The following is an 11533-nucleotide window of genomic DNA, read 5'->3' as shown; positions in this document are numbered from 1 at the left end:
TAACACCATCAATCACATTACGTTCCTTCTGCCAATGTCTTGGCACAGTCGCCACTGGGTAGGGTTCTGGTTTGAGATCAGTAATTTGCTGGTTTTAGGTGATTCGAATGACCCCCAGATCACTGGTTCTGACACTGGACTTATTTTGGGAATGTGAAATGAAGGCGGCAATTGACAGGTGTTTCAAGGCAAAAGAATCTTTTACAAGTTAGCTGGGAAAGAACTAAAGAGAGAGCTAAGAGGAGCCAGGAGGTAATATGAGAAGTCGTTGGCAGGTAGGATCAAAGAAAACTCTCAAGTTTTCTATAGGTACATCAGGAAAAATAAAATGACTAGAGTAAGATTAGGGCCAATCAAAAAATAGTAGTGGGAAGTTGTGCATGGAGTCAGAGGAGATAAGGGAAGCATGAAATGAACATTTTTTGTCAGTATTCACACTGGAAAAAGACAATGTTATCGAGGAGAATACTGAGATCCATGCTACAAGATTAGACAAGATTGAGGTTCACAAGGAGGAGTTGTTAGTCATTCTGGAAAGTGTGAAAATAGATAAATTCCTTGGGCCAGATGGGATTTTTCCTAGATTCTCTGGGAAGCCAGTGAGGAGATTGCAGAGCCTTTGGCTTTGATCTTTTTGACATCATTGTCTTCAGAAATAGTGCCAAAAACTGGAAGACATCAAATGTTGTCCCCTTGTTTAAGAAGGGGAGTAGAGACAACCCTGGTAATTATAGACCAGTGAGCCTTACTTCAGTTGTGGTTAAAGTGTTGGAAAGGGTTATAAGAGATAGGATTTATAATCATCTGGAGAGGAATAATTTGATTAGGGATGGTCAACACGGTTTTGTGAAGGATAGGTCATGCCTCACGAAACCTTATTGAGTTCTTTGAGATGGTGACCAAACAGGTGGATGAAGGTAAAGAGGTTGATGTGGTGTATATGGATTTCTGGAAGGCGTTTGATAAGGTTCCTCATGGGAGGCTATTACACAAAATACGGAGACATGGGATTGAGGGTGATTTAGCAGTTTGGATCAGAAATTGGCTAGCTGAAAGAAGACAGAGGGTGGTGGCTGATGGGGAACGTTCATCCTGGAGCTCAGTTACTAGTGGTGTGCAAGATCTGTTTTGGGGCCTCTGCTGCTTGTCATTTTATAAATGACCTGGATGAGGGCATAGAAGGATGGTTAGTACATTTGCACATGTCAATAAGGTTAGTAGAGTTGTGGGTAATGCTGAAGGATGTTACAGGTTACAGAGGGGCATAGATAAGCTGCAGAGCTGGACTGAGAGGTGGCAAATGGAGTTTAATGTGGGAAAGTGTGAGGTGATTCACTTTGGAAGGAGCAACAGGAATGAAGAGTACTGGGCTAATGGTAACATTCTTGGTTTTGCAAATGAGCAGAGAAATCTCGCTGTCCTTTACATAGATCCCTGAAAGTTGCCACCCAGATTGATAGGGTTGTAAAGAAAGCATATGGTATGTTAGCTTTTATTGGTAGAGGGATTGAGTTTCAGAGCCAGAAGGTCATGCTGCAGCTGTACAAAACTCAGGTGCGGCCGCACTTGGCGCACTTGGAGTATTGCGCACAATTCTGGTCACCGCATTATAGGAAGGATGTGGAAGCTATGGAAAGGGTCCAGAGGAGATTTACTAGGATGTTGTCTGGTATTGGGGGGGTGGGGGGTGGAGAGCCTTAGAAGGAAAGGTTCAGGGACTTGAGGGCTGTTTTCATTAGAGAGAAGAAGGTTGAGAGCTGACTTAATTGAGACATAGGTGACAATCAGAGGCTTAGATAGGGTGGACAGTGACAGCCTTTCTCCGGAGATTCTGATGGTTAGCACGAGGGGACATAGCTTTAAATTGAAGGGTGATAGATATAGGACAGATGTCAGAGGACGTTTCTTTACTCAGAACACCCTGCCTGCAACAGTAGCAGACTCGCCAACTTTAAGGGCATTTAAATTGTCACTGGATAAACATATGGATGGAAATGGAATAGCATGGGATAGATGGGCTTCAGATTGGTTCCACAGGTCAGTGCAACATCGAGGACCAAAGGGCCTGTAATGCGCTGTAATGTTCTATGATCTATGTTCTGTTTGGACTGGGATCAGATAATTTTAGGTATATTTCTGTCAGCATAGTGGGACATGTTCAAGAAGACAACAGGGAGAGTACAGGGCCAACATGTTTCAAATAAATTTAAAGGATGGAACCAACAAATCCAGCGTACCTGGATGTTGAGGAATATTCAGGATTGGATAATGAAGAAAAAAGGAAGCTTCTGACAGATACTGATGGCTCAAAACAGCAGAAGCCCTAGAAAAAGTATGGGATGTGCAAGTGGAAACTTAAAAAGGCAATTAAGAGAACAAAAAGGGGCCATGAAAGGATAATGACAGGTAAAATAAAAGAAAATTAAGAATAAAAGGATAATGAGGGAAAGAGTAGGGCCCTTTAAGGACTATAACTGTAATTTGTGCATGGAGCTAGAAAACGTAGATTGATTTCTAAATAAATACTTTGTGTCGGTGGTCACTAGAGAGACGGACAATGTGGAAATAGAAAAAGATTTAGCATTTAAAAATTAGCATTGATGGAGAAGAGGTTCCAAGTGGTCTGGCAGGTTTAAAAGTAGACAAACCAGCAAGGCCAGATGAAATGGATCCCAGGCTATTGAGAAATACGAGGAAGGAAATTGCAGGAGCACTAGTAAAGAAATTTGATTTCTCCTTTGGCCACAGAACTAATGTGATTCTATTATTCAAGCAGAGAGGAAGGGATAGACCATGAAACTATAAGCCTGTCAGTCTAACCTTAGTCGTGGGGTACCGACTGGAAGTAACTCTGAGGGACAGAATTAGTCGGCAGTGTGATGTGCAAATCAGTCTTTAGACTTCCCAATATTTATGTTAGGGGTATTGCTGCTTATCCATGGTTGAATGTTGATTAAACAGGCTGATAGTTTGGTATCTGCTAAAGTACAGTTCAGTGTCTTCATATAAAAAGAACTAACATTGTGCTTTCAAATTATTATCAAGGGAAGAGAACTAGAAGAGGGCTAGGACAGATCACTGGGGGCAGAAAAGATAACCATGCATGAGTAGAAGCAATTGTGCGTGGTTCTCTGGCTGTGATGATGTAGATAAAAAAATTGAAACTCGATAAGAGCAGTCCTAACCAGTTCAACTACACAAACAGCTTTGGAGGGGAATGAGACGGTTTACAATGTGAAAGGCTGCAGTGACGCCAAGGATAAGGAGGAATATTTTATCTCTGCCAAATCAAAATCACCAAAACATTCTCTTAGAGTTTTTTCATCCTCAATGTAGGCAACAAAGGGATGGAAAGCTTCTTTCAAGGACTTGAACATGGAGAGCCAGAAAAATTGGGCAGTTAACTTGGAAGGTGAAAATACATTCAAGGATTTTGAAGTGGAAAAAGATGTTTGAGAGAGGCTCATAATTTGCAAAGACAGTGGGGTCATAAGTTGGTATTATTGAGAAGTAACAATGGGAGATTTAAAGGCGAGAACGATGCAACCTAAAAGACAAAATTACAATATTGGCTAATGATGGGGACCAGGAAGGGGAAATGGTTGATACCAGCTTAGTGGAAACAGAAGATAGGTCTTGTGGATAAAGATGAGATCAGAGGTGCACAGAGGGAGACTGAAGAAACATGCCAAGATGCATGTTCAGGCTAGGGCAGTGGAAAACTAACGAGGAATTTTCGCCAGAGGAACTAGTGAGAATGTCACATCAACACGGATGTTGCATTCTCAGGGGCAAAATTGTTCATGGGTTACCCAGTTTTTAATGGAGGTGATGGTGCAGCAGACAAAGGAGATTAGTTGAGAAAATAGTTCTCTGGAGGCAAAAGAAGCAGAGCATTGTCTTGGCATTTCAAGATGCTCCTCGAATCATGAAAATCTTTAGTACAGAAGAGCAAGACCCAATAATATTGAATGCAATTGTCAAATTTGGTGGTACAGGTGAACAATCTGAAATCGTCGGGACCAGCTGGTTTTTGGAATTTAGAATTTTTCGTATTTAAGAATAAGTGACAGTTTGATGGTGAAAGCTTTTTAAATCTCACCAAACAACAGATGCGCTGTGAGTAAAATACGCCCTGAAACAAATTGAGGCCTACCAGTGCTAGGCCATGCCCCCATACGTCGTATCTGAGTGACACACATCGAGTGGGTTGGGGTTGGGTTAACTGTTTGCATACCAAACAATCTTGTGAATGAGAAGAAAAAACTTCACGAAAAAGCCTTCGGATTTCGGAGCTTTTCGGGTTTCGAATAAAGGGCTGTCTACCTGTAGATGGTCGAATTAGTTGTCTGTCATATCCTTTTACCTCTGTGTCCCTTTGCACTTAAGGAAGAATGGCCAGGATGAGAGAGATAAATAGTTGTACTGGGTAAAACTCCCAAAATGTTGGTGAAAATGTGGTCAAGCAGATCAATAGCTGCAGAAATATTATGGCTGAACTGTTTTTGTTTTTAAAATGCAATTGTAAGTGAAATATGCATTCAAGCTAGATTGCAACTTTAGGAATTTAAACTCTGGAGAATCGATACATTAGATGAAAATGTATTGTTTCTTTCAACCCCCATTAAGAATTCGATGAATGAATTGGGAACAAAGGGATCTCATGTGAAACAGAAAAGAGATGACTCTGTTGATATGTGATAGCAAAATATTAAATATGCATGGAAATGTTTCAGTTTGTTTTTCTTTGTTTCAACTTTACTTTAAATAAATAATAGCTGTGTTAACTGGGAATAATAACTAAACAGTAATCCATTCAAAGGTAAAGTCTCAAACATCACAATCCGGAGAGGAGTAAACATCATTAAACTAGTTAATTTGAAAATATCAATAAACACACAAGCAAATTAATAGAATGAACAAATAGCAAAACAAAAATGCATGGTTGTCAAAGTCAATCAAATTATGCCATCGGAACACAGCATAAAGAAATAAACTATTACAAGTGAAGAAAAACCAGGAAAATTAAGCAAAGGTTCAAAAACAATATCAACAAGATTCAAAATTCAACTAGGAGAGCAGCAAAACGTAAATCGAGCTTGCTTGTTATTAAAATTGCAGTCCTTGAAAAGGCTCTGCTCTCCTGTTGGTTACTGAGGGATCTAAATTTCAGCAAATCAATATGGCTGAGTTGCACAAATAGATAATGAGAAAAAAAAAGACAAGTTCTTTACTCCCAATTAAATTATTCCCCCAGATCAATTACATTGTGCAACCTTCACATCTAAATGAACAACATGCTACAGTGAAGAGTTTTCAATACTTCGAATCAAAACCAAAAATGCTCTTTTGATTAACATCAATTTTATTCTTCCGTAACAGCAATATTTCTAAATAACATGCAATAAGTCACTGCATATACAATAAAAGTCAGACACACATTTCAGTTTAAGTCAGTTACTCATCACTCCAATTGTAAAGCATTTTAACTCATGAATCAGATTACTCCTTTATTATTCTCAGACATATATCCATTATTCTTTATTTAAATATAAGTACAGACTTGCACTGATTGACAAACATCGGACAAATATGCTTTGCAAGTTGGAAACATAAGAGCCTTTAGCAATTCGAATTATCTTAATACTTACATGAATTGCTGGATTATTCTGACTGGAACGAGATCTTCGCCTTGATGTAATGCCTATGTTTTCACCTTTCAGCAGAGAATGAACAACATCATCCAAAAAAGTCATTTGTACCATAGATGGATCAACATTCTGTGGTTCTAGCACCTGGTTTGTTCACAAAAACAGGACAGCATTTATAATATGTAGCAGAAAAATTTACTTACTGCACTTAAATGATAATACTACATGCAAAATGTTGCAATAATGCTATTCAGTGTATAAGTTACTTCCACATTCTTGACTGCTATCAAGTGACCCGTGTTAAAATGTGCACCCACGGGCAATGTGTTGTACAATAATAAACACCCTGTCTACATTTACTGTCTAAGTTCAGATGTGACAATTCTTCAATTCAGCAAAGTAATTTAACTTCCTTGCATTAATGAGACCGAACTGTAATATGCATCATTTTTCTTAATTTGGAAAATAGAGAACACATTTATAATCTATAGTTGCTTACATAATGGGGGTGATCATGTAAATTAAAAATGATTGTTTTCCATACTTTTTTTTAATTGCAAAACACCCAGATTAACCAAAGCATACAGGCAGTGGCAACGAGAAACCTCTCCAAATCCATTTACCTGGTCATTCATAACGATCATAGTGCGACTTAAAAGATCGTGGTAAGTAATGATACCAGTGAACCACTGGGTGGCAGAATCTTGCCTGTACACTCGTACTCTATAGCCGTTCAATGAATAGGGACCTGAAAAGAGTAACAAAGCAGCAATTGGTCACCATGAAAGTATGAGAGATGGAACTGAAAAATAAATTTTATGTCAGTTGCTAAAGGTTGAACAGTCGATCCCAAAATATTTGATGCCAAGCTAAATATATTTCTCAGTGATTTGCATTAAAAACATTCATTTTTCACATAACACAACAGCACGATATAAAAGCAAAATAATACCTTGCATAAAAATCTCCTGAACTTTTTGTTCTTTAACCCAGGCTTTCACCTCTTCATGAAGTGGAGGGTTGTCCCTGAGAACTGGGCTCAGGCTGTCTATGTCGTCCTTTTTTAAAAAAAATTGAAATAAGTGCTTTGGTTATTTTGTAGTTCAATATAGTTGCTTTGCTTAACAATGTGCATGATCCACTTGTCACAACAATCTGAAATTGAGGAAGTGATGGCCTAATAGTATTATCACTGAACTTTTAATCCAGAGACCTAGCAATGGTCAGGGACCCTAGTTCAAATCCACCTTAGCAGATAGCAGAATTTGAATTCAATAACAGAAAAATCTGGAATTAAGAGTTTAATGATGACCATGAATCCTTTGTCTACCAGCAGGAAAATCCCATCTGATTCATGGGGAAGGACACTTCCATCCTTAGCCGGTTTAGCTGACATGTGGCTTCAGATCCATGATATGTGGTTGACTTTTAATTGCCCTCTGGGTAGTTAGAGATGGGCAATGAATGCTAGCCTAGCCAGTGATACCTTCATCCCATGCATGAATTAAAAAAATAAAGTTTCTTGAACTTCTCAATGACAAACTGAACTATTTTCCTTCACAAATTTACATATGCATCATTCAGAGGCTCATATATTTGCTTCTCTTTTTACTGCCTCTTTCTTCTCTCCTTTAAAACAATCTTTAGAACACACTAGTTTGACAGAGCTTTGATCCATCTGGCCAAATATTACCTTAAACCTTTATAAGTCACTGGGTGAGGTCCCAGTTGGAATACTCTGCCCAACTGTGTGCACCATATACAGGTATTAGGTGGATCTGAGACTTCAGTTAGTCAGAGAAACCAGAGAATCTAGGATTGCTTTTGAGAGGAGAGAAAGTTGGGAGAGGTTTAAAAGAGTTGTTCAAAATCATCAGGTCTTAAACAGACTTAAGGAGGAGAAACTTTTGGAAGGAGTAACAGGAATACAGAGTACTGGGTTAATGGTAAGATTCTCGGTTGTGTGGAATGAGCAGAGAGATCTCGGTGTCCATGTGCATAGATCGCTGAAAGTTGCCATCCAGGTTGAGAGGGTTATTAAGAAGGCATACACTGTGTTAGCTTTTATTGGTAGAGGGATTAAGTTTTGGAGGCATGACGTCATGTTGCAGCTGTACAAAACTCTGGTGCGGCTGCACTTGGGAGTATTGTGTACAGTTCTGGTCACAACATTACAGGAAGGACTTGGAATCATTGGAAAAGTTGCAAAGGCGATTTACGAGGATGTTGCCTGGTATGGAGAGAAGGTCTTATGAGGAAAGACTGAGGACTTGAGACTCACCCAGTCCTGAGACTGGGTGAGACTGTTTTCGTTAGAGGGAAGAAGGTTAAGAGGTGACTTAATAGAGGCGAACCAGATGATCAGAGGATTGAATAGGGTGGACAGAGAGAACCGTTTTCCTCGGATGGTGATGGCTACCACAAGGGGACATAGCTTTAAATTGAGGGGTTATAGATAAAGGTCAGATATTAGAGGTAGTTTCGTTCCCTCGAGTAGTAAGGGTGTGAACTGCCCTGCCTGCAATAGTAGTGGACTAGCCAATATTAAGGGCATTTAAATGATCATTGGATAAACATATGGATGATAATGGAATAGTGTAGGTTAGATGGGCTTTAGATTGGCTTCACACGCAAGCACAACATTGACGGCCAAAGGGCCAGTAATGTTCTATGTAAACTGTCCAGTGGCATATGGTGTGGTAACTGGAGAACAGTTTATTGGTAACTGGCAAAAGAACAAGAAATGAGATGGAGATTTTCTTGTTTAACATAGCAGATTACCATGATTTTGAATACACTATCTGAAAGAGTTCAAATTCAAATGTTGAGTGGAGTCTCCTCATTCACATGCCCACCTTTCACAAATTTGCTGATCTACACGATACCTACAATGTACCTTTCTGTTTGCTGCAACTCCAATTTTCAGTCATTTACATTTTTTGGGAATAAACATGTGCAATGCATATTGCACATTTTTTTCCCCACTTACAAGAATCATCAACCACAACATTCTCCAGGAACATGCGTAGCGGACTTCACTAGAGTGTCAAGTGATTTTGAAACGTACAATATTCCTACAAGATGTGTTCGGATGGATGGAAATAGGATGTTTCCCATGAATACGGAGTCTAAAACCAGGGGACACGATCTCAAAATAAAGGATAGGTCACTTAAGACTGATGAGAAAGAACTTTTTTTAAAACAGAGGATGGGTGAATCATTTGAAATCTTTACCCTAGACGCTTGTGGAAGCTTAATCATTAAACATAAAACTGTATTTGAAAGATTTCAGGAGACTAATTACATAAAGGGACATGGGGATAGCATGGAAGAATGGTATTGAGATAGAGGATTATGAGATAGATTTTGTTAAAATGGTGAGAGATTGTAGAGTTTGGAGATGCAGAAGGATCAGTGTCCTAGTACACAAATTGCAATATGTAACAGATACAGCATGTAACTGGGAAAGATAAGAGAGTGTCATCATTCATTGCATGGGAAACTGGATACAAATGTAGGCATGTTATGGCTTCAATTACCCATGGTACTGGTGAGACCTCAGCTTGAGTACTGTGTACATTATTGATCATCTTATTTAATAAAGGATGTGATTTTGTTGGAAGCACTTTGGACCAGACTCACTAGGCTGAGACTTGGAATGGGTGAGCTGTCTTACGAGTAAAAATGCAACAGGCTAAGTTTGCGTTCACTGGAGTTTAGAAGATGAAGAAGCGATTTGACTGAAACACAAGATTCCTCGGGTGCACGTGGAGAGAATATTTCCTCATATGGGAGAATTTAGAACAAAGGATCACGGGTTTAAAAATAAGCAGTTGGCTATTTAAAATAGAGATGAGTAAATTTATTTTCTCTTAGAGGAGCTCGAGACTGAAAGGGCAATGAATATTTGAATATTTTTAAAGCAGAGGTTTAGATTCTTAGTAATCAAGGGGTAGATTAGGGGATGAAACAGCAGGGAAGAGAGCTTTATTTCGCTATTTCAGCTATGAAAGAGCTCACCCTATTTGATACTCACAAAAAGCATAGAGATATAATGACCTGAAAATGGTTTCAGCTGCAAATTGAAGCCATGTTGATAGTATGAAATGAAACTTATGTCTATATTATCAGAACTCTCATTTGAAATATCTAGCTTCCAATAGATAAGCAAGTTGGTTACAGAACTAGTGGAAAATGAGTAACACAACATAAAACCTAAACTGTGTTGTAAAATATTAGGTTCACTGATACTTTTCGAATTGAGAAATGAGAACGATGTAATTCAACTACACACCCTATTCTATTAATGCCCCCGACCATTATATTCCAAGTGCCAAATGATCTTACACTTATACAATATATATTGAATAGCATTTCAGAAAAATGAGATATGTCCATGTGAATAATATGTGCAGTGCTGTGTCATTTAAACTTACTTTCTCATTAGATCCAAGATTTTGTTTTTACCACTGAAAACACACATATGTTCCATTATAAAGGCTTGGGCACAAAATCTAGGCTGGCATTTCAAGGGAGTGCTGCACTGTCAAGGCTTTTTAATGAAATTTAAACTAGAAATCTAACTGCCCAATCAATATTCAGATCTCAACCAAAATCAATGATACAGATTATTTGTGGGCACTGTTCTTCAAGTTTACTCAATGGGTTGTAAAGTCGTTTTGGACGTGAAGTCGTTAACAGTGCTTTATACGCGTAATCCATGAGGCAGACATGATTTGGACTGGAGTCCAACTGGTTTATTTGGAAGCATTAGCTTTCAAAGCGCTGCTCCTTCAGACATTCAGAAAACATTCTAAGCAGATGCAATCATTGCCAAAGGCCATCCAAAACAAAGACAGCTGCCAAAATAACATTACAACTGCCCATGTAACATTACTGCTATCAAACCCAGACTGCAAGTATCATATTCTTCGAAAAAAATGATGCTACTTTTGGAGACGGTATACCTTCAGGTATCTCAATAACATCCAAAAAATTAAATATCAGGCCCAAAACACTGTACTTCATAAAACAAAAGAGCACTTATGTGGTTCAGATAGATGCTTGCAACAGTACAGGTGATAACCTTCCTTTGTTCTGAATAATGCCGTACCAAATCACTCCCATTCCCAGTCTGAACAAATTTAATCAGTACAGAAATATAGCACATTGGTTCAGTGGTTAGCACTGCTGCCTCACAGCGCCAGGGACCCGGGTTCGATTCCAGCCTCAGGTGACTGTCTGTGTAAAATTTGCACATTCTCCCCGTGTCTGTGTGGGTTTCCTCCAGGTGTTCTGGTTTCTCCCACAATCCAAAGATATGCAGGTTAGGTGAATTGGCTATGCTAAATTGCCCACAGTGTTTAGGGATGTGTAGGTTAGGTGCATTAGTCAGAGACAAATGTTAAGTAACAGGATAGGAAATGGGTCTGGGTAGGATGCTTTTTGGAAGGTCGGTGTGCACTTGTTGGGCCTAAAGTTTCCATACTTTAAGGATTCTATGTCTATGTCGTGTTCTCATGCACTCAAAAATAAAATTACATTTTGTCAATACTGTGCTTCTTGAAACACACACAGGTAATTCTTTTAATAAGTTTACTTCCAGTCGTAAAACACTGGATCCAAGAACAGTGAAAATAGTTTTGGAGGTAAATGGCATTTACAGAAGAACCTTGATTATCCAGCATTCGATTACCAAGCATTTGATTACTCAACAAATATTTCCTGCCCATGTTGTTCGGATAATCAAGATTCTTCTGTAAATGCCATATACTTCCAAAACTATTTTCACTGTTCCTAAATATCACATTGAGAGCTGTGTTCCATTTAAGCTGAACGCTTAACCAGCCAGATAACAAACAGGAAGCTACCACACATGCAGT

General features: G+C 38.9%; 1 protein-coding gene across 1 annotated transcript; it reads right to left on the bottom strand.

The window, feature by feature from the left end:
• Positions 1-5023: 5023 nt before the first annotated feature.
• Positions 5024-6906, bottom strand: LOC122547172 (probable JmjC domain-containing histone demethylation protein 2C). Its single transcript, XM_043685774.1, has 3 exons — positions 6604-6906; positions 6275-6399; positions 5024-5795 (listed from the first exon to the last, which is right to left on the bottom strand). Exons 1-3 carry the CDS (start codon positions 6608-6610, stop codon positions 5535-5537), a joined length of 393 nt encoding a protein of 130 aa, XP_043541709.1. The 5' UTR covers positions 6611-6906; the 3' UTR covers positions 5024-5534.
• Positions 6907-11533: the final 4627 nt, after the last annotated feature.

Source organism: Chiloscyllium plagiosum, unplaced genomic scaffold (assembly GCF_004010195.1).
Source record: "Chiloscyllium plagiosum isolate BGI_BamShark_2017 unplaced genomic scaffold, ASM401019v2 scaf_12662, whole genome shotgun sequence".
Taxonomy (NCBI): domain Eukaryota; kingdom Metazoa; phylum Chordata; class Chondrichthyes; order Orectolobiformes; family Hemiscylliidae; genus Chiloscyllium; species Chiloscyllium plagiosum.
Note: the sequence above shows the minus strand (reverse complement) of the source record. Positions and strands in the feature narration are given on the sequence as shown.